Genomic DNA, 24,288 nt, shown 5'->3' with positions numbered 1-24,288 from the left:
ATGAAGAGAAGGACGAGGGGGAACATGACAGCAAGTGTTCCAATATCTCAGGGGCTGCCCCAAAGAAGAGGGAGTCAAGCACCTGAAGGCAGGACAAGAAGCAACAGTTGAAAACTAAACAAAGAGAGAGGCAACCTGGGATTAAGGAGAAATTTTCTGACAGTGAGAACAATTAACCAGTGGAACAGCCTGCCTCCAGAAGTGGTGAATGCTCCAACACTGGAAGCTTTTAAGAAGAGACTGGACAGGCATTTGTCAAAATGGTATAGTTTCCTGCCTGAGCAGGGGGTTGAACTAGATGACCTCCAAGGTCCCTTCCAACTTTATCATTATCATTACTACTACTACTACTACTACTACTACTACTACTACTACTACTACTATAGGGTTTCCTGCCTGAGCAGAGGGTTGGACTAGATGACCTCCAAGGTCCCTTCCAACTTTATTATTATTGTTTCTGAGGGGAAGAGTGCCAGACTGAAGATTTTTGGAAAGGGTGTGGGGAAGTTGTTTTGTCTTATTTCTCTACAGGAGACCTAGCCATTTTACATTTTATCGGCTCCTTTGGCTGTCCCTGTCTGGCCCATTTTGGATTGCTTTAATTTTGAAAGCGGTTGCCTTTTTTTTTTTTTCAATTTACGTATGTCCATGCGTGCATGCCTATGCACTTTCACAGCCCTGTTGGTTCAACCCTCCACAACAATCCCAATTTCTCATGTGATCCCTTGAGAAAATTAATTGCCCATCCCTGATCTACAGCAACAATCTGGGTACTGATGTTAATTGAATCCTTCAGGCTGTGGATCAGGCTTCGCTTCCACAGACCAGTTTTGAAAAGGATCAGATGTCCGTTAAAACTGAGCCAGAACAGGATTCTGGGAAATGACCATTTCTCTCAATAAAGGAGAATATTTGTAGGGTTGAATTCTGGAGACCTTGGTGCTCTCCGAGCTTGGTTGTTTTCTTGCAGATGTTTCATTTACCCAAATTAGGCAACATCATCAGCGCTAGTGACAATTTCTCTATGCACGCACACAAAATCCACATTTTAAATTTAAAAAAAAACCATGATCTATATTGTTTCTAAGCTGGCAAGAGAAATTACCTACATGATTACAGGTAGTTCCCAATTTACAGCCATTGATTTAGTGACCAAAGTTACGGCACTAAAAAAAAACACCTTATGAACATTTCTTGCACTTATGACAAAAACAGCATCTTCAGTCACTTTATCAAAACCTGGGCACTTGGTAATGGGATCGTGGGATTGCCATTTGCGATCTTCCCAGTCAGCTTCTGACAGTCAACAGGGGAAAGCCATACTCATTAATGACATGAAAATAGAATAGAATTAGGAATAGAAGCTGGAAAGGACCTTGGAGATCTTCTAGTCCAGCCCCCTGCTCAAGCACCAGAGCCAATACTATCTCATACGACTGTCCAATCTCTTCTTAAAAACTTCCAGTGATGGAGCGCCCACGATTTCTAGAGGCAAGCTGTTCCACTGGTTAATTGTCGTGTTAGGAAGTTTCTCCTTAATTCCAGGTTGCTTCTCTCTTTGATCAGTTTCCAATCATTGTTTCTCGCCCTTCCCTCTGGTGCTTTGGAGAATAATTTGACCCCCTCTTCTTTGTGGCAGCCCCTCAAATACTGGAATACTGCTATCATATCTCCCCTATTTTTTTTTCTTTAGACTAGCCAAACCCAAGTCCCGCAGCCGTTCTTCGTTATGTTTTAGTCTCCAGGCCTTGGATCATCTTCTCTGAACTTTTTCCAAAGTCCCAACATCTTTTTTGTTGTACGGTGACCAAAATCTGTTGCAGTTAAATGATGGTTGCATTAACAACCATGTTGCTTAGCAACAAGAAATTCTGATTCTAATTGTGGTGGTTCAGTCGAGGAATGCCTGTATTCCTCTGTAGCCTTAACTGATCCATTATAGCCAATCCTAGTATTTTCATACATTTGCTCAAAGACTGTTCCAAAAGCAAATCCTCTGATCCACTAATTCAGAGGAACATACTACAAATACCAAGCAAGTGACAGGTCTAAGTGACAGGTCAGCTAACCATCAGTTCAGGTCAAAGTTGATTTCAGCCAAAAGACCAGCATAAAGGAAAACAATTAACAAACTGAACTAGCCACTGTATTTTTTTCCTCCTTTCCCCCATTCCTGATAGGACTTACCCAGCAGAATGTGAATCGATGGAGGCCAGTTTACCTATTTGATGGACAGAATGATAAGAGAAAATATAAATGCCTAAACAGGTATTCCTCGACTTACGATCACGATTGAGCCCAAAATTTCGACTGCTAAGTGAAAGAGTTGAGTTTTGCGCCGTTTTTTTGACCTTTCTTGCCACAGTTGGTAAGTTAATCACTGCAGTTGTTAAGCTAGTAACGTGGCTGTTAAGTGAATGTGGCTTCCCCATCGATTTTCCTTGTCAGGAGGTCGCACAAGGTGGTCACATGACCCCAGGACACTGCAACCATCGTTAAGTACATGCCAGTTGGCCAGTGTCTTGAACTTTATATCACATGACCAGGGGGATGCTGCAACTGTCCCAAGTGTTAAAAACAGTCACGTCATTTTTTCCCCCTGCCGTTGCAACTTTGGTCACTAAACGAACTGTTGTAAGTTGAAGACTACCTATATTACTTTATCTCTATTAGTCAAATAGGACTCTACAGGTAGTCCTTGACTTACAACCAGAGTGGAGCTAAACATTTCTGTTAAGTGAGACATTTTATTAGGTGAATTTTGTCCTATTTTACAACCTTTCTTTGTCCACAGTTATTCAGCGAATCACTGCCGTTGATAAGTTAGTAACTTGGTTCTTAAGTGACTCTGGTTTCCCCAATGACTTTGTCGGGTCACAAAAGTTGATCACATGACCTTGGGGACACAGCAATGGTCATCAATATGAACGGACTCCTAAGCCATCTGAATTTTGATCACAATTATGGGAATGCTGCAAAGGCCGTTAACTGTGGAAAATGTACAAGAAAAAGTGATGTCGCTTTTTTCAGTGCCGTTGTTAACTTTGAACGGTCACTAAATGAATGAACTGCTGTTAAGCCGAGGACTACCTGTACTTAGTCCAGGGGTAGGCAACCTTGGCTCTTTTATGACTCATGGACTTCAACTCCCAGAATTCCTGAGCCAGCCCTGATGAGGGGAAAGGGAGAGGCTTCCAAGCTGAGCCATGCTGGCTCAGGAATTCTGGGAGTTGAAGTCCACGAGTCATAAAAGAGCCAAGGTTGCCTACCCCTGACTTAGTTCTTCTTAGCATGCTTACCCAGTGGTTAAATTGGCACAACCACTTACCTCTAGCAACAGACAACTTCCTCATCTGAAAAGGAAGTTTGGACCTTGCTCCACAAAAGACAGAAGATCCCGTCCCCCTTAATCTTATTCATGGATGCTTAACACTGCCCTCTCTTTTCGGAGCAAGGCATCGAGGACAGCATAACCAAACCAAGATTTGAGTCCTTCTAACGTTGGGCACCAGCCTTAGCGTGAAGCTCTCTATTGTCTTTGTAACCCAGTTTAGTGAAGAAGGGAAGTGGTGTGAAGAACTGGCAGTAGCCTGAAGGCTAGAGGGAGGGCGAGGGGAGAAATAAAAGAACGTCACACTTGCTAAGTAGGTATTATTTATTAAGGCTTGTATTCTCCTAGAGGAAAAAGTTAATCTGATGCTGTTCCATTACTCCTTACATCAGAAGTAACAGACAAAGCTATATGTTCTAAATACAAGTCTAAATGATACAGCTTAAAACTTTCATTTAAATTGGAGGTCCTCTTGCGTAAATATTGTTTTTCAGAAGATATCTGCTTTCTAATATAAGTAAAAGATTCTCTACAATTAAACACGTGCAGATTCAATGTGCTAGAGCAACAGGCATGAGCACCAAGAATTCATGCTAAATTTTTTTTTTTTTTGAAAACTCCGGTTGGTGGCCACTTCTTCCGACAGCTTCCTCATTCCACAAAAACATGACAGAAGATTCATTTCTTAAAACAGTTGTTTTTACTCATCCAACAGAAAAAATAGGCACACGCACACACAATCAATTTTAAACATCTGAAGCATAATCCATCATATGAGTCTGAACTAAGATTCGAGATTAAAGCTCACCATTATTAATATAAAATCCCAAAGTGACTTCCTCAAGGGAGTGAGTGGTGGGGGGAAACGGAGGGGGGGGGATCGATTAAAAGTAATGAATTTAATAATATTAAAAAACGGGGGAAAATTAAAAGCCACATTTCGCCCAAGCCCCTGAAATTTAAATGGTTAAAAGCTACAGATAAAGCAAAAAAAATTATGGTAGGAAACTTGTCAGCTTTTTTTTTTTTTGCAAGATATGATACAAAGCAGATGTTCACTAATGTTCACCAATTATAGACAAAATAATTTAAGATGTAAAGTACAATCCATGAGGAATATTTCTCATGCAATATCCACACAAAAAATAATAATAACTGCAAATGATGAAAATGTACAATTGTGTTTGTGTGAAATCCCATCTATACTTCTTGCATGCGAAATTACCCCTGTGAATTAATGCCTTTTTGATTTTCTGTAAGGCAGGCAGAAGTATACTTTCAAAATTTTTTCAAAAATAATGAATGTGATAGATAAAATTGAACTTCATAAAATAACCTGAGCTTGCTAAATTAAATGCCAATGTTTTGTGACACAGGTTATTTCTCAAAAAATAAAAATAAAAACCCCAACCGATATTTGTGTTTCTACTTGCCATAGGAATCAAACCGACTGTGGGAATGGTGAGACAAGGGGATCTGTGGTACGTAAATATAAAAGCAATGACTTTTCAAATTAGAAACATAATTTGTGCTGCAATTAAAAGTCTTTGGAAAAAACGCTAAATATTTTCAAAATCTTCAATTGCAGATGAACTTGTTTAACCAACTTAAATTTTTTAAAAAAAAAACAAGAAACATCTTTATTAATGGATTCTACAGCATTTTACATAGAAAAAGATTACAACTTAATGCATATTCAGCTGGGCAAACAAAAAACAAAAACAAAACCCAACCCCTCCCACTACAGTGTACTTAAAAAGATGCAAGATTTGAATTTCCCCTGCAAAAAAGAGATATTGGAGCTGAAAGCTTTATAATCTCCTGATGCCAGAATACACAGCACCAAGGCATTTTAAAAAAAAGATTCAATTTTTCATAATCAAATTTAGTATCAGTTCTAGTATATATATATATATATATGTATATATATATAGCAAACCATATATGCTTATTCTTATTGTTTATTTTGATTCTGACGTTCCTGCAAAGAGAAAAACAGGAAATTAGAATGTGAAAACCCATTAAAACCTCTTTACCCGTCCTAATTTTTTTTTACAAGCCACATCATGCTAAAGCAATGGGACACCCAATCTTTTTAAAATTTTAATTTTGTTGCGTGTACACTGTGGCCTGCATATGATGTAACAAGGGTGGCTTATAATAAAACACAACAAGGAAACCGCTTTCATGCCATGCTATATATATTAAACATATCACAATATAGCTTTTCGTGATAATAATTTCAACTCCTAAACCTAAACTAAGATACCTAAAGGTAATGTTTTCTGTAAAATTAGATAATACTCCAAATATAGAGAAGTACATTTCTTTGTAAATTACAACACCTTAAAAACCAGGCTTAAGAGGGGTATACTTTATAGTTTCTAGAACTCTATAGAAAATGATGTAATCCATGATACATTTAACTATCTCTGCTGGGGGTATCTTCACAGCACGCCAAAAAATAGATATGAATGGATTATATAATGCGGAAACATTTCAAGAGTATGAGGAACTTTAATCTGAAGTGTAGCCATCTTCTCCATCAGAAAAAGGTACCATAAAGTACATAGTTTCAGCACAGACATACAAGCCTGTTACTTCAAGGGCAGAAAAACATTTATGGTTTGGCCCAAAGGTGCTTTTTCAACTGGATTTTGTTTTTTCCTTGAAGACCTTTCGCTTCTCATCCAAGAAGCTTCTTCAGTTCTCTGTTCAGTCCAACTGACAAAGCTTCTTGGATGAGAAGCGAAACATCTTCAAGGAAAAAACTAAGCCCAGTTGCCTTTGGAAAAAACACCATGACCTGGATGACTGAGAATCTCCATAGACATTTTGTGACTTGGGACTTTCTTCCGTGAAAACTCTCTGAATCACAATTTTAAAAATGGTGGCTCCAGTATCCTGAACAAGTGATGGCTTCTGTTTGGATATGATCTTCAACAAGATAGTATATATCATCTATTTCCCATTCAACATCCTCTCATTCCTATTGATTTCATGTTTACAAAGGGTTTAAATTAATAGTGTTTGGCTCCTCAATTCCATTTTTTAAATGTTTATAAAGGCCTAAAACCTTCGTTGAGTGAAAATCCTTTGGCTGATCAACAGGATAATATATATATATCCTAAACAAGGTAAATCATGCAAATATTTTCAAGGGTACTTTAGACCTGCATGTCTTCAAGAATAGTCTCAGCCATTTGCTGGTTCTGCATCGCTTCTGAAACTGAATGGGACCTTTAAAACAGGGAAATACAGTACTGGAAATATGTAATCTTCCAAGTTTGCTCAGGCTGATGATCACTCCTTAGAAACAATACTACGGGTACTGCAGCCACACACTTTACCGCCTAAGGCATGTTTGCACTAAAAAATAGACTACCTGGAAGCTTTTACATTACAATAACTCCAAAGCCACAATCCATGGTTGTCTTTTAAGGTGAAAGTAGCAGAAAATGGTATACAGAAAGCAAGTTTATTTTGCACCAAGAAACCTGTTTTTTCCCTGTAGGTATCGGTTATATGCATTAATTTATGTGCCAGTCTAAATCTAATTGCTCTGTTGTATTCTGTAAATTATTGGCAAATATTTGATAGTTACTGGTATAGCTGAAATAACGTTTTTTGGGGGGTAAAATAAAACCTATTAAATAATGCCATACAAATACAGTAACCTATTGTGCCTTTATTGCAATGCAAGGTAAGATCATTTTGTTCTATGCTTCAGTGTAAACAGTTTAAGCTGGTTCAAGCTCACTGAAATTCTATGAGCAAATATTCAGTTGAGGACATTATCTTCTGTTCCTAAGGGAATTGCGAAGTAAAGGTTCCACCTGAAATTTCAGGTAAATCAATTAAGCTTACAAAAAGGACAGAGATACTCTGGTCTTACATTATTCCTGAGTAGAACCACCATCCTTATGATGTTTCTGAATTTATCTACAGCTCACAAAGTAACGTCATCTTCAACTGGACTCCACTCCTAATGACGTATACTGCCATTATTTCTGCCACTTTCTCAGGGTGATCTGAAACTACAGGTAGTCCTCAACTTACAACAGTTCATTTAGTGACCATTCGAAGTTACAATGGCACCAGGAAAAAAAATGATTTATGCCTGTTTTTCACACAACCGTTGCAGCATCCCCATGGTTACATGATCAAAATTTGGATGCTGGGCAACCGATTCATATTTATTTATTTATTTATGAGACTTATATACCGCTTTAAGTGCAAGCACTCTCTAAGCGGTGTACATCAGTAAGCAATGTGTATGTATGTATATATATATAATATATATATATATATATATATAATATATTATATATATATATATATTTATATTTATATTTATATTTATATTTATATTTACATTGCCCCCAACAATCTGGGTCCTCATTTTACCTACCCCGGAAGGATGGAAGGCTAAGTCAACCTTGAGCCGGTGAGATTTGAACCGCTGACCTGCTGAACACAGTCAGCTAAATTGGCCTGCAGTACTGCACTCTAATTGCTGCGCCACCTCGGCTCTCTCTTATTCACGACGGTTGCCGTGTCCTGGGGTCATGTGATCCCCTTTTGCGACCGCCTGACAAGCAAAGTCAACAGGGAAGCCGGATTCACGTAATAAGCCTGCTACTAACAGCTGCAGTGATTCGCTTAACAACTGTGGCAAGAAAGGTTGTAAAATAGGGCAAAATTCACTCAACCACACCCTTGCTTAGCAAGGTAAATTTTGGGCTCAACTATGATTGTAAGTCAGGAAGTATCTGTAGTTTGCCTTTGCTTTTTAATCTGTATTTGTCAGACAGCATATATCCTCAACTTTCCAGTTAGTGTCCTATTCAAATAGGAAGCTAAGTCAGCCACACTTGATTAGATGCTGCAATCGACCTGGGCACTGCGTAGAATAAAGAGCTCTTAAAACCAGCAACTATAAGCCTGACACCAATGGAAAACTGCAGCTGAGATACAATCTTGTGCAGTAGAACCAACCATTGTTAGCAGCAGCTGATAAAAAGAAGTTAATTCTGTAAGCCTAATGGGCCCCTAACTCTGTGGCTGGTTAATATAAATATACAGAAACATCCACCAGATCTCACTTTTAGCAATGAACTCAGTGTCATAGTAACTCTAGTTTACTCACACCTCTAGCTTTTGTGCTTATTTTATCCTTCGTTTTTATTTTATGCCAGGTTCCTGAAAACTCATGAGATCTACCATAATGTGCATTTGCATTTTTTTTTCTTAATAATTATAAATCTCATGTTGCAGCATTTTGGAGAAACTAATTTAATCAGGCTACGCTTCTATTTTGTGCTATGGCTTAGTTGTTAATGCCCTTAAGAGATGTTTGATAAATCTCATTTACAGGTGAACTTTATAATCTTTGCCATAATGCTTAATTGAAGATGTACTATCACAGATTTTCCCCAACCTTTCAGGGTTGGTGGCCTGGAGCCGGGGGGGGGGGCAGGGGGGGAGGGAGGAGTAGTTATGGTTTTGTGGACATGAGCACTTGCACAAGTGGGACCGCAAATGAGTGCACCAGTCACACGAGTATGGCCGTAAACACCTGCAACACTCGCCCGAGTGGGGCAGCAAACGCCAGCAATATTCGCGAGAGTGGGGACGCAAACTCCTGTGACACTCGCATGAGTGGGGCCACAAACACCCATGGCGACGCCTGCACGAGTGGGACTGTGAACATGCATGCGCCAGCCAGCCATACTTGCGGCCCCATGGTCAATTGGCCGCAGCCACAGTTTTGGGACCCCTGTACTATCCTATTGTATTAATACTCTCCCAATCAATTAATTTTACAAATATTAAAATAGCTCCTGTAATTGAGAATTACACTATTTTTTTTTCTAAATATGAGTAGTGTGCAAAATTTCAAATTCAAAATACTCTGTCGATATTTAATCAACTGTTCTGTGTTTGAAACAGGCTTGCTCAATAATTCTGAAAGCACAATGGGCTTGAAACACCTAAAAAAAAAAAGTTGAAACAGACCACTTTGAACATCAAATAATTGCTTTTAGACAAAATGTGGCATTCTGGATTTGTAAGGTTCTGCATGCCTGTGCTAAATAGATACCAACATCCAATTTGTATAAAAGGCTTTCATTTCCACATGGATACTTCTCAAGCCCTTTCTTCAATTAGCAACCAGAATATCCCACATAAGGAACGAAAAACTGCCAATCTTGAGTTTCTTTCTTGCACTCCTCTTTAAAGCAGAAAACATCTTCCTCGTGCATGGATGAGCAATTTATGTTTCACATAGATAGCCCTCGACTTACAACAGTTCATTTAGTGATTGTTGTTACAATGGCACTGAAAAAAGTGATTTAAGACCATTTTTCACACTTATGACCATTGCACAATCCCATGGTCACATGATCAAAATTCAGTCATCTGGCGACTGACTCATTTTTATGACAGTTGCAGTGTTCCAGGGCATGTGATCCCCTTTCTGACATGCAAAATCAATGGAAAGGCCAGATTCATTTAATATCCATGTTACTGGAGTGATTCACTTAGCAACTGCGACAAGGTTGTAAAACAAGGCAAAGCTCACTTAGCAACAGAAATTTGGGGCTCAATTGTGGTCGTAAGTCGAGGACTACCTGTATTTTCCAAGCCCTGTACCAGCCTACATCCATTACAGCACTGAAAACTAAGCCATATTTAACAGAGCAGACACATTTCAAACCTTTTGGCCTATTACAATAAAGCAGATTGAAAAAAAAAAAAAAGCTGTAGGGTTGAAGCCTTGTGGGTTAAATCTGAAGAATGCGCAATATCTATCTTCGAAATAAGTTTTTTGTTTTTTGTTTTTTTAAAGTCCCTTTGCAAACACTCAATTCCCATTCACCTCCAGGGTGGACTTCCCCCAACTGAATTAAAATGTTCTAAAGCCAGTTTACCTTTCGTACCACTTCTTCCTCCTCCTGGCGCTTTTCGTAATGGGAAAAGTCATCAAAGATGGAGGTTGTGTGCTTGTACATAGCAATAATTTTAAGCACTTGCTTCGCTTTTTCTAAGGGCACCTCCTGAGTGTCACGGGAGTTTGTCACTGGCTTGTTGTCATTGTTCTCCAGCCTGATGTGTCGAAGCTGGTTGTTGGGAACATCTTTCACAAAGATCCACTTGACGTCAAACTTCCCCTTCCATTTGTCCTGGGACCAGACACCGGCACTGGTGCCGTAGTCCACCGACGACTTCATTTCTGCTACCCCACAAAAATGTCCGCTGCCGTTGACGCTGAAGAGTAAATAGACCGGGCCTTTACTATTCATAGAGCGGAAAGCGCTGTCCAAACGTTTGTTGCCGTGCTCTGTGCTACACCAAATGGAGTACTTGATGGAACGGTGGATATCGTCCTCCGAGTAACTCTTGATGATGAACACGCGCCCATTTCTGAGGTTCCACTCAAAATCCTTAGGGTTGTAACTGTGAGCGGCTTTCAGTTTTTCAAGGACAGGGTGGGATTCGCCACCGCCGCCAGGGATGGCGTTCGCTGGGGTATTCCCGGGCGGGTTGCTTTCGTTACTGGTTCCTACGCTTTGGCCAAAAGCTGCATTGCGGTTGCGAGGGGCCACCCATCGGTTTTGAGGGGGCGGCGGCTGAGGGTTCTGGTAGGGCAGCTGGGTCAGTGGGGGTGGCTGGGCGGGAATAGGCTGGATAATCTGTGGCTGCGGGATAGACTGAGGAGAAGGCATCTGCTGTTGAGGAGTTGGGATTTTGGGCATGGGGCCTTTATTGTCCCAAGTACCTATGTCCATGTTATGTTTAATAGGCGGTGGAGGCAGAGCTCCTCCTATTACAGGACCGCTTTTCGCTTTCATTTTGGGCTGAGGCTTCGCAGGTTTGCTAGCAATAGCGGCCCAAGAGGTTGGCTTCGACACGGGCAGGTTGAGGTTTGATCCACTGTTGCCAGACAACGCATTCGCCATCCCGACGCTGTTGACCACCGAGCCTACTGTTTTCACAGCGGAGGTGTTGACGTCCCCAATCTTCAGTCCGACCATTCCCTGTTCAATGCTATTCATCCCGGGTGCTTTATTTAAGGTATCGTTATGAAATCCAGTCTGCCCGTCCACGATGGTACCCCCGAGGGAGCTGGGTGGGTAACTGTAGCTGCTTCCATAAGCCGAGTTCTGGGTCTGCTGCCCCTGAGAGCCGCTCGTTCCCCATGCTGAGAAAGGAGGGTTTTCGGGGAAAAAATTAAACCGGTGTGGGTAAATGTTGTTCCCCAATCCGCCAGGCTGTCCGAACACAGCATCGTGCATGAAGTGGTGATCGCCGTTACTCAGCTGTCCATAGGTGGTAAGGTATGGGATAGGAGGGTCTCCTCCGGTTGACCAGGGGGCTTCACTCAGAGAGTAGGGAAAGCTAATAGAAGGTGGATAATAACTGGACAGGTAGGGATCAGTCATTGATGGATAGCTGTTGCTCTGTTAAATGACAAAAACAGCAATTTCAGATTGAGCAGTTTATTACAACATTATTTAAACTAGAAAAATAGTCAGGAAAGTTCAAATCCACTCTACAGTATAAAAGACTGTGAGGTTCTTGGGTTTTCTCTGAGCTTGGTGGTTTTCTAAGAGACCAAACTAGATAACATCGTCAGTGCTAGAAGGCAGTGGGGTTTGCGCTGAGGATGTTACCTACTTCGGTAATGAAAACGTCCCTAAGAAAACCACCAAGCACAGAAAGCACCAAGGACCCCAGAGTTCAATCCTGAGCTACAAATATTCTCTTTTATTGATAAACGACTGCAAAGGCCTTAAACTTGAAAACGTTCTCTTGCTTCTTAACCCTTTCAAAGTTAAGGCAGGGCAATTCATTCATATGGTTTCTCACCAACTGCTTCAAGGATTAATCACAAGACACAGAGCAATTTGATAGACATGTTTTGTTCGAAAATATGCAGTTTGGATAAGTGAGAAGTTATTTTTAAACTTCTTTCACAGTACACTAATATTATAATGCTAGAGCTAAATTAATCTGACTGCTTTTGAACTGCTCTCAAACAACATATGATTATGCCGTTATATTAAACCTTGGTAAAATCAAATATTTGTAGATTCTTTGACCGAAGCATGTAGTGATTTGAAACAAGGTAGATTCCTCTGTACAAATTATGCATTTTTAAAAAAAACACCTGAGGACTAAATGCAGACTCCAGAGAGTGTTCTCATCTACCCCAAATTAAGGAATATAATAAAAGTTACACATTTTATTCATTAATCTGTCGTGTTACTGATTTTCCCATAATTATACGAATTCTGGCCTTTCAAAATCATTGTTACTACATTGTCTCTTTGTTTCCCGTTTTGTTTGTGCGCATAATCATTAATTTTCTTTACATTCCACACTCATTCTTGATTCAACTTACCTATTTAAAATTACATTGCTTAACTGTCCATTCTGCTAGCTATTTTTGAAAATATCCTTCTACTTAGTGGAGGGGTAGGCAACCCAAAACACTTAAAGAGCCACTTGGACCCGTTTCCCACCAAAAACAAAACACTGGGAGCCGCAAAACCCTTTTGATATCTAAAATGAAGATAACACTGCATATATCCTTTTTTACCTTTATTATAGGTGTGTGTGTGTTTGTGTGTGTGTGTTTGTGTGTATGTATGTGTGTGTATATATGTATATGTATATATGTATGTATGTGTGTATATATATATATATATATATACACACACACACATACACACACACAGGTAAAAAAAGGATATATGCAGTGTTATCTTCATTTTAGATGTCAAAAGGGTCTCTCTCTCTCTCTGTCTCTCTCTCCCTCCCTCTCTATCTGCCCTTGGTCTCCACTCCTCTTCCCCCGCTCTCTTTCTTTCTCTCTCTCTGTCCCTCCCTCTCTCTCTCTTTCTCCCCCCCCCCTCCTATCTGCTGCTCACCTGGCAAGCTTCAAGCTATTGTCCAACAAGCAACCTCGTCTCTTTTATGACTCATGGACTTCAACTCCCAGAATTCCTGAGTCAGCCTAGCTGGGCTAGCTAGCTCTCTCCTGCCCTTCCTGCTTCCTGCTTCCTGCAGAGACGCAGCAAAGGGAGGAGCTCCGCCCAGTAAGCTTTTCAGCTCCTCGGAGAATACTGTGAGTGCACTCTCTTTTACACAAAACCACACACACACACACACACACACAGAGAGAGAGAGAGAGAGAGAGAGAGAGAGAGAAGCAGGGAAGCGCAATTCCTCTCTCTGTCTCTGTCTCTCTCTGCAAAGGCAGAGGAGGCTGGGAGCAACAGGGGAAGGCTCAAAGAGCCGCATGCGGCTCCGGAGCCGCAGGTTGCCGACCTGTGACTTAGTGATTCCAGTTCAGTTCATTTCTAGGCTGATGCAGCAGCATCATTTTTTTTCTCAATATTTTCTGCAAATCTACCTTTTTTGCATGCTACATTGGTTCATTTTCTGTCAACGCTCATCAAACTTTCACTTTGTTTTCAAACTCTGCACCATATGAACCAGGAATCTTCATATTATATCATGTAGCCAGTGCTACGTTCACTTAACGTCTCTGAAAGTTCATCATTTCTGTTTACCTTTTTCTACAGCTTGAAATGTTCCCTAGTACAATGCCCTTGTATATGCTTTAGAGGATTGGCCTAACCTACACCAGAGCAGTACATGGAATTTATTTATTCTGTGAGTGGATGCTGCTCTATCACTATTGACTACACATTAATTTTTCAGAAGACTAGTATATCCTTCGAATTGGTGTACACACTCAAATCTTTCAAAATTATTTGAATGATGTTAACCCATTCTGTGAAACTGAAGCCCATTTTAGTCAATTACTGACTACAGCAAATGTAGAAGTCAGCCATAAGGCAAGATACACGATAAAAATACAGAGTTCTTATCAATAAGAAGAACCTATCACATCTGGCAGAAGAGGCATATTATAAATGCCATCTGCCAAAGAGGTAAATTTGGCGGAACTCAAAGAGGTGGGCCTTTTCTGCAATGGTGCCCACCTTATGGAATATCACAGCTCCATGCCATAAACCTGGTTGTGTCATCAGGCCTGGGGGCCTGAAGGGACTGGTGAGGTTCCATTGTTGTTAATATCTGCTGCTCTTTTTTAACCTTTGAATAACAATTTTTAATTTTGTGTTATCTGTACCGTTTTATGGTTTTTATTGTAGGCTGCCCAGAGTCAAGTTTTTCATGAAGTGGGTGGCCATATAAATATGATCGATAAGTAAATCAATACAATTTGAAATAGGAAGTCCTGAAGCTGGATTAGAGTAGAAAAATACTTCTTTATAATACATAATTTAATAAAAATTGGAAATATCAATTTAAGCCCAATCGAATCAATTCAATTTAATATTCTAACAATTTTAACCCACAAGAAAATAGTTTTACTTTGCAAAATGAGTACTGTATAAAGAAGTCATAACATTCAGGGCTAATGTGGGTTTACTTAAGCCAGTATTATTAGAAATTCAATGAGAATACTATGAATTAAACTACAAGTATATGAATTATAAGTGCCTTTGATTGTATCTGTGCTAGAAAAAATTTCCTTTTAAATAAATTTCATTGCTTCCAACTGACATATGCTTAAAATCCCTTTTAAAAAATCCAATCACTTTTCAGACATAGACTAACCTGATTTGACTGTCCAGAAAGATAAGGCTCAAAATCATTGTCATGCACTGTATCCTTCTGATGAAGAGAACCATTTTGCACTGAAACAAAAGAGCTGCAATTATAACATGCATACTTTGAAGTTTCGATAAAGATCTGTTTTCTAAAGCATGACAGCATACACAAATAGAACTGTGTTTATTCCACAGCATTATCTATTTAGAGAAGGGGAAAAGGTCAGATTTCAACATGATGAAAAACACTTCCACATGCCCTCAAGATATCATTGTTCTTTATAAAACTATCTAAATGACAGTTACTGAATACCTCACAAACAGGTTTTTCAACAACCAGCAACACAGTTTTGTTAAGATCAAGAGTAAGGACTCATAGAACGGAATTAAAATATACTTGTCCACAAAAGGAAAGCTGAAGCATTTAGTGTAAGCAGGAAGACAAATCTGGGAGGCCTCCAAGTCAGCAAGACATGCCAGAAAAAGATCAATAACATACTGAATGAATGGCCTTTATAAAGCTCAACCCTTGAAGGTATAACATGAATTCAGTATAGCATTTGTTAGTGGCAAGTTAGATTGATCTAAATAAGCATACTTCTTTGCTTATGCATCTCACTAATAGTATTTAGTAACTTGTGGTGGTTTCTGCAACCCATTGAATTTCACTCTAATAAGCTTTTTACATGTTCCTCAGTGTGATAATTCATTAGCACAGACAGGATTTTACAAAACACAAGTTGCCAATCATGGACTACATTGTCATAATAAATAATGAAGACGAATGCTAGATATGTTCTAAGGCATGCTCTTATTTCACCCAAAACCGCAATGTGTTTTTTTTAAAAAAACTTTCATTTCATTTTTTAATTTAAATTGGTTGTTTTAATAGTTTTAATGTATTTTTATTGCTGTATTATGCATACCACCCAGTGTCATCATATGAGACGGGCAGTTATGGGAATGCAATTAAATAGATTTACATATGTACAGACACATATACAGAAATTATACAGAAATTCCACTGCAACGATACAGAAAGTGCTAACCAAGAAAAGAAAAAACAGACAGCCATTAATAGAAATGCATATGTAGACTGTGATCATCAGAAAAGTATGAGTTATATATATTATATTGATCATGAACATTTATATACAGATAGTCCTCGACTTACAACCATTCATTTAGTGACCAAAGCTAATAATGGCACTGAAAAAGTGAGTTATGACCATTTTCACAATTATGACTGTGGCAGCATCCCTGTGGTCTTTGAAGAAGATGGGCTCCAGCACGAATCCAAAAGCTTGGAAGGCAAAACCTCTGGACCGGATAACCAACCCAGATTGGATCCTGGTTCATATTTATGACAGTTACAGTGTCCTGAGGTCATGTGATCCCCTTTTGCAACCTTCTGATAAGCAAAGTCAACAGGGAAGCCAAGTTCACTTAACAACTATGGCAAGACGGGTCACAAAAGGGGGCAAAACTCACTTAACCACTGTTTTGCTTAGCAACAGAATGTTGGGCTCAATTGTGGTCGTAAGTTGAGAACTGACTGTAGATGTATATGCTACAAATGCATAAGGCTAAAAATTCTTGAAAAGTTACAATTCCCTGTTATCTATAAATGTAAACACATTATAGAATCTCTTTCATAATAAGGAACATTTCTTTGAACATGTAAATGTTGTTACCTTATTTTTGCATTTTGATGCTAAAACATCAGGATTAATTTGCTATTGCTAAGAATAAGAGGTGCTAATTATATTCAAATTCACAGCATTTTGAGCGGGATTGGTAGTTTTGCCATTAATCCATTATCTTTCGTGAACTCCCCCATCAAATATTGCTATTTCAGATATAATCTCTACATCTTTGCACTCCCAAAGAAGTTCAAATTTTGGAAGAAGTGCTGTAAAAATAGCTTCAGTGGAAAAAGAGGAATGATGTGTCAAGTCTCATGATTTATAATCCCATAATGTTCTAATGACAGGGGTTGTACTGGCAGTACAAAATTATCATCCTCTTGGAAATTTATTACTTTTTAGTTTTGATTTTTCTTAAGGGGAAAAACTCTTCTGAAGAGAATTTTCTGACTTTTACAAAGGAAACGGTATAAGAAACAAAAGCCTGCAGAGAACATTGTTTTAATAATTTTGAAGTTTTAAGTTTGTTATAACTTGCTTTGTGAGCTTTTTAGTCTGAAAAGCATAGAAATTAATACATTTTAAGATTTAAGATGAAATCCTAGATAAAAATCCAGTGAGCTGCACAGATACTTATAAGACTGAATTTATATATAGGAATAAACATCAGAGTTATAAAGAAATAACAAAAACACAGGCTTTTCATTTTTTTAATGTATCGCTTACAACCAAACATTTGCATGCAAACATTCAGATAAATCTATCTTTAAGATCAGAACTTGTCTTACCTTTATTATCCTGCCCTTTCGCTCTCTGTCATGCCATAGCACAAGGTACAATAAAAGAGACAAAACAAATGTCATTTGTTAAGATCCCAGAATAAAGCATACTAGCTATTGAAAATGTATAACAGTGATACAATACTGTATTATGTATTCGAGACAATTACTTAGGTAATTCTCAACCACAAGATTTTCTCTGGCTTGAACTTTACTTTCTGCAAGTGTTATGTCTTTGGTTAAATATAACATGACCTCCAAAATATTTGCGCTAAATCCGCTTACAAATAGTTAATAAGGTATCATGGCCTTTCAGGAGTTTCAAAACAAACAATAGCCACATGTTATTGCATTAATAATATAATGCAATAATGATTATTAAGGAGTCAGTATTTTTTTAAAGGCAAATATTGGTACTTTGAAATAAAAGGATGGAGAGTAAGAAATTCACAGACCACAGAAAAAACATGTAGCTTTTCAAAATAAATATTACCATGTACACAATTGATATGCAATATCTTTTGAATCTGAAATGCCCAAATCTCTTTTGCATCTGAAGCAGTGTTTTGAGCAGTTGTTTTGAACATGAAATACTTCCAAAAGGGTTTGAATTCAAAACTTTTCACAAATCCTTAAAATGTATTTTAAGTTAACAGATAAACATATAAAAGAAAAAGAAATGACTTCTTGGAGGAGCTAGAAAAGGCAGCAAACCCTCCAAGCCTTAAAATATTATCCAATGTGCAAGAAAGTCCTGAGAAATGTCTCTCAGCACAATGAAAGGGCAGTATGTAAAGAAGCAAGAAATGACTGGGAAATAAACTTAAGTAACATATATGTAGCCTTAGGTAAGCCATTATGTCTCAGATTCAGATCCCTTAACATGTGAATAATACTATTTATCTATTTTACAGCACTAGTAGAATGATAAAAAAATACTATTTAAATTCTACAAACAAACAGCAAGAGCAGGCAATTATAAGAGCAAAGACATACTTTTGCAGTTATGCGCAATAGTGCTTTTGTGAGTTTTCATTTTTTTAATTCTTCTTGGGATACAAAATTAGATGGGGATATTCACTCCCATGTAAAAGCCAAACTCCTAGAATGAGATTGATCTTTAAAACTGAAAGTGGGATGGCCTGGTTCTACCTATGAAGACCAGAACAGTTGACACAAGAAGGAATGATTATAGAAAAATTATTAAACCTACGCATAAGGATTGATGCTCAAATAGAAGCATGAAGCAACTCACTGATATCAAGTACAGTCAAAGAAAATAAAAGTAGGGCCTAGCAGAGAAACAGGAAGCTGAAGCTAGCAAGAACATTCCTGAGGAAATAGTAGCTTAAAGCTGTTCAGGATACAGAAATTTAATATCCAGGGATCTGGTCTTCAGTAACTATCTAAAAATGGCTTTGGATGGCGTGCTCTGATCTAACCCAAGTCCAAACTGAGATCCGCCATCCAAGGTAGGCTGAAAGATGTGGCTGATTCCGGTTCTCTTGGACTCAAGAGCTCTGAAGGAGGGTCGTCCCCTCTTTTTTATATTCTGACATTTAAGTGGGCCCTCAAAGCACCAGGCAGTCCTCCAAAGCAGTCTCTAGCAGCCCCGAAGGCGGCTCTGCACGGGAGAGCCAGCAGCAGCCAAAAATCGAAGATAGGGGCTGGGCCACCTTTTAGTGGCCAAGGCCCGTACTTAACAAAGGCCTGAAGGAAGGAAGGAGGAAGGAGGGAGGGAAGGAGAGACGGGAAAGCCAAGCCAAAGAGCAGAGAAAAAGAGGGCTTCTTCTTTGAACCCCTGGCTGAGTCCATTGCTTCCCCCGGACGGGTTGGACTACATCTCCCATCGTCCTTCCTTGCGAAGCCTGGCTTCGATCAAGGCGGGTGGGAGGAAGCAAGAGCGCATTCCCCGCATCCATGAAAAAGCGCGTTGTGCCCGAAGGAGGATTGGTCGAGAGCCAGGAAGGCAGAGCTGGAGACGAGTCTGGGGGGGCGGGGGGGGAAGAAAGAGAAGGGGAGCTGGAAAAAGGAGGATGCGGCCTGGCCTTCCTTCTCCCCCCCCCCCTCCGATCGACTTACCTGGGGGTCAACGCTAGTGGCAGACATCTCTCATGCGCCCTGAAATAAAGGGGAGGGGGGCTGGGAGGTGGGAAGGGGAGTGGAGGGGCGGGGCGAGGCACGAGCGCCCGCGCGCTCCCTCCCCCGCTCCTCCCACCCTCCAAAAAGAGGCCTACGCGCACGCGCGAGGTGCGTGGGAGGGGGAGTGAGAAAGGGGAGCGGGGGGGGTTAGGTCAAGGGAAGGAGGGGAGAGGGCCGCGCGCACGCGCGCTGGCTCGTCCGTGCGCGCGCTCGTTTCTTCCCTCACATCGTTCGCCTCCACACACACAAGGAGAGATGGAGGGGGGGGGAGAAAAAAGGCCCGCCGCCGCCGCTGCTGTTGCGCGCTCGCCGGTCCTTCCTCTCGCTTCCCCGGCTCTTGGCCTCGAGCCTTCTGGAATCCCTGCCGCCGCCGCTTCCTCCCTCTCCTTCCCTTGAAAAACGGAGAGGCCAGAAGGCAAAGGAGACTCTCGGGCAGCCGGAGGAGCCTTCGAACTCCAATGGCGGCGGAGACCGGGCTCCGATGACGTCAACGCCTCGGCTGCGCGGAGCATGCCGGGAAGGGGGGGAAGCAAAGGGCCACCGCGCGCTCGCCGGCGGAGAGGGAGGGGGAGAGGAAGGCATCACCTGCCGGGCATGCGCATGAGCGAGACGGCCGTTGCGCCAAGGGGTGTCTAACGCCGCCCCGCCTTTGGTTTGCTTAGTTTTTAAGTTCCCGCCCAATCCTCCGTGAAAGACGGGTGATTGGCAGGCCAATGGGTGGGATCAGGAAAGAGTCGGAGCCAATCGGAAAGACAGAAAAGCTGAGGGGGGGGAATATCATGGCCGATCTCTATCTCCCAAAATAGCCCCCCCCAAAGTCTAACTCCCACGTTCTTTTGAGGATGGGCGTAGGGAATAGCCGCTTTTCCTCATGAGGCTGCTTCGTTTTAGATTGTCGCGTGGCAGGTAGACGTTCAGCAGGTGTGTCCCGGACATGCGGCCAAATGCTACCTGTTGAACTTCAGGGCTTCTCTAGCCCCGAGGAGCTAGGCCTTATTAAGGAGGAACAGGCGGTGGTTGAGTTCACACAAAGAGCCCAAACCATGGTTTGTGTAACTCTGGATTATTGGGATCGAGTAACATCCTCTTCTGAAGAACATTAATGAGTTCCCTAATGAACATAATCATAAATTTTGTTCTGGGTTCTACTGAATATAATAAACACAACAATACCTTGTACTAAAGTATGGTTTGCTTAATCATGGTTCACAATCAACCACAACTTGAGTCAAAAGCTAATGCTAAAGCTACCATTCACCTTGCTATCACACTGACAGCTGGATCCAGGTGGTCAAATAAGTCCGAATCCAAAAGTTGCAGGGTTCAGCATGTGTGATTGGACTTACACCTGAAGCAAAATCTTGATTTATTGAAAAGGGTTGGCTGAATTTGCTAAGCCCAATACACGCTGCAGTAACCACAATGTACAAATACTGTACACCAAACCACTTTATAGCCCAGCATGCTGCATGAACCCAATCAAAAATACTTTGGGATAAAGATAGGTAGACTGCAAAACACATCACAGGTGTAGGGAGGGTAATGGGAATATGGGGGGAAATTTTCAAAAAAAAACTATCTTCAGAGGCCAATTACATGTAGTCCTCAACTTACAACCACAACTGAGCCCAACATTTCCATTGCTAAGTGAGTTTTGCCCCATTTTATGAACTTTTTTGCCATAGTTAAGTGAATCATGGTCATTAAGTGAATCCAGCTTTTCCAACTGACCCTGCTTGTCAGAAGCTGGCTGGGAAGATTACAAATGCTGATCACATGATCACCAACACGCTGGCCCAAAGCAATAGTTTGAAAAACCCTGGTTCACTCGGTTAAACTTAATAGGCTAAATCTGCACATTAATTGGGGGATCACAGTTCAGCAAATAAATTGAACAAGCCAAGAGATGTTTCTGATTCCAAGGCATCTTAGAGCATCAGGTTACTTCACGCAGAAGTGCTGATAATATGTACAGGACTATCCTAATCCTCCAAAATGTTTGGCCTTGTCATCTGTTGGATATGAACATAGTTTTAACATGTGCAGTGAATGACAGGAAAATGGAAGGTAGTTTAGATGTATAACTCAATAGTGAGTTGCTGTTGAATCTAGAGTTAGTTACTCCAAGGAGAGTTGCAATATATGCTTTTTCTCTATATGTACAATTTCAGCCAAAGCAATATATGCTTTTTCTCTATATGTACAATTAATTCACAGAAGCCTTATTATATCCTGCTGGGTTAAAAAGACCTATTGCAGTGATGGCAAACCTTTTAGAGACCGAGTGCCCAAACCACAACCCAAAACCCACTTATTTATCGCAAAGTGCCAGGGCCGCATCAGCATTGTGGTGCCCTCAGGTGGGGGTAGGGAGGTGCATCTGAGTGCTGCCTCTGGCATGCAAAAACTGGGCGCGCAAAAATGGGCCACCGTGCTGCAAGGCGCAAAAACGGCCGCTGCCACGCCACGGGGTGCAGATACAAGGCACTGCACCACGCAAGAATGGGGCAGGGCTAAAGTATCATGCAAGCACTAGCCCCGCCCCATTTGCAGCACGTGCGTGCACACGGCCCCATGCGTGCATGCACGCATGTAAAATGCTTCCTCCTCCCTTTTCTTCCAGTCCGCCAATCGACAATGGTTGGTGACCTCTGCTCTACCACCTCTACTCAAGCTTGCTAGTCGGCCGCTTCACCTCCTTTGTGCTGGGCAGGGCTCCTGCTCCAGGCGGCAGTGGCACGCATGCCAACAGAGAGGGCTCTGCAGAGCAGGGATGCAGTGGGGGGTGGTTTTTGGGCACTCGGTCTCTAAAAGGTTCACCATCACTGGACTAGATAGTCACTTGTCTGAAGTGGTATAGGTTCTCCTTGAGCTGGGGGCTGGACTAGAAGACCTCCAAGGTCTGTTCTATTCTATTCTATTCTATTCTATTCTATTCTATTCTATTCTATTCTATTCTATTCTATTCCATTCCATTCCATTCCATTCCATATTCCATTCCGTATTCCATTCCATTCTATTCTATTCTTAAAAAAGTGACATATGACAGTTTTTCACATGGCTTTCGCAGCGTCCCCATGGTCGTATGATCAAAATTTGGCCGCTTGGTAACTGACATGCATTTATGATGGCTGCAGTGTCCCAGGGTCATGTGATCACCTTTTGCAACCTGACAAGCAAAGTCGGGGTGCCAGATTCACTTTACAACCATCTTACTGATTGAACAACTGTAGTGATTCACTTAACGGTGGCAAGAAAAATCATAAAATGGGGTAAAACTCAACTGTCTTGCTTAGCAATGGAAATTTGGGGCTCAACTGAACTGTAAGCCAAGGACTAGCTGTATTGCATTGTTGTAACCTGGCCTACTCTTGTCGATGTGTGACATGAGCAGATCAGACAATGTAGAGCAACATCAGCAAATATTTTAGGAAGGATTCTAGTACGGTAGGAGGAAAAAAGTCCTTGATATTTTTGTACTAAACCAATACTTGTGGAAAGAAAGTTATGACTAGCTGCCAATGTTCTGAGGTTTGAGCTAGCTGCTAGACCAGTGATGGCAAACCTTTTAGAGACTGAGTGCCCAAACTGCAATCCAAAACCCACTTATGCATCGTTGAGTGCCGGGTGGGCGTGGCCCAGTGGGTGGGCGTGGCCCATTGGGTGGGTGTGGCTGCGATGGTAAGGCAGACTGGATGGGACTAAAAAATTCAATCAATTCCAATTTTGCAAGATCTTTTTTTTTCCCACAAGAAGTTGAAATGGATTGAATGATTGAACCTTTTTTTTTTTTTTTGCACAGTGGCGGAGGCCTAAAGCGAAAAGATTTTATAAAACCCAGCTGAAGGCCTAGGACTGGGGTGACGGCGTGCGTGCCCACAGAGAGGGCTCTGAGTGCCGCCTCTGGCACCCGTGCCATAGGTTCGCCACCACTGTGCTAGACCCTTCAGTCAGGCATAGCTTTGGTGTTCTTTTTAATCTTATTTAGTAAGCAAATACTAGTTGTACAGTTTCTAAAAGTATCCTGAAAATAGTCATAATATACTCTGGAAAATAGTCATAGTATACTCTGTCCTTTATGTCAAAATCATTTTACGCTGCAAAATACTCGCCTCTTGGCCCAAGTTACGCTTAGAGACAAAATGCTTTCATTATACAAAACTGACAAAATATCCAGGACAAACATAACAAAATATCCATAACAAGATATTTGGCACCTGACTTGATATCATGAATTATTTGGGCAATAGATAATGAGTTGCTCCTTGAGTTTGTGCATCTTGATTGGCTAAGATTTCTTCCACTGGCCCTTTATTATATGTCATTTGCTGCTGTTCCCTCACTTCAAATGAACGTTGGCCTTTGACTGGGGAACGGAACTAAATTCAGCATTTGACAAATGAAAGATCAATTTTTGAAGCAGTAATTCAGCAACAGAAATACAGAGTTATTTAACAATATATTGTCATCTATTTCCCTTTCATACTGGGGCCATTTCAGAGTGGCTACATTGAGTTAAGCAAGATTAGAACAACATAAATTCTATGGCAGAATTAAGGTAGCTATTTGATTACTCTAACCCAGCGTTTCTCAACGTTTGTGTGACGGCGACCCCCGTCACATAAACGTGCCGCACATGCGCAGCGCCCCATGCGCATCGTGTGTGTGCGGCGGCACCCCATGTGCAATGAGCATGCACGGTGGCGCCCCATGTGCGGCGCGCATGCGCGGCGGCGCCC

At 41.0% G+C, this 24,288-nt stretch overlaps 1 protein-coding gene across 1 annotated transcript; it reads right to left on the bottom strand.

Moving 5' to 3' along the window:
* Positions 1-3,637: 3,637 nt before the first annotated feature.
* YTHDF1 (YTH N6-methyladenosine RNA binding protein 1) lies at positions 3,638-20,056 on the bottom strand. The gene is made up of 5 exons (XM_039358144.1): positions 19,490-20,056; positions 17,417-17,441; positions 14,990-15,069; positions 10,267-11,796; positions 3,638-5,312 (listed from the first exon to the last, which is right to left on the bottom strand). Exons 1-5 carry the CDS (start codon positions 19,514-19,516, stop codon positions 5,286-5,288), a joined length of 1,689 nt encoding a protein of 562 aa, XP_039214078.1. The 5' UTR covers positions 19,517-20,056; the 3' UTR covers positions 3,638-5,285.
* Positions 20,057-24,288: the final 4,232 nt, after the last annotated feature.

Source organism: Crotalus tigris, unplaced genomic scaffold (assembly GCF_016545835.1).
Source record: "Crotalus tigris isolate CLP2741 ecotype Arizona unplaced genomic scaffold, ASM1654583v1 scf7180000019004.2909048, whole genome shotgun sequence".
Taxonomy (NCBI): domain Eukaryota; kingdom Metazoa; phylum Chordata; class Lepidosauria; order Squamata; family Viperidae; genus Crotalus; species Crotalus tigris.
Note: the sequence above shows the minus strand (reverse complement) of the source record. Positions and strands in the feature narration are given on the sequence as shown.

Excerpts from the sequence above, each read along its gene's own strand:
- YTHDF1 (XM_039358144.1), bottom strand. The coding sequence starts at position 19,516 with ATGTCTGCCACTAGCGTTGACCCCCAG. Across the intron at positions 17,442-19,489 it reads CCACTAGCGTTGACCCCCAG|AGAGCGAAAGGGCAGGATAA; the intron begins GTAAGTCGATCG and ends ATGGCATGACAG. Across the intron at positions 5,313-10,266 it reads AGGAAGAAGTGGTACGAAAG|GAACGTCAGAATCAAAATAA; the intron begins GTAAACTGGCTT and ends TTCTCTTTGCAG.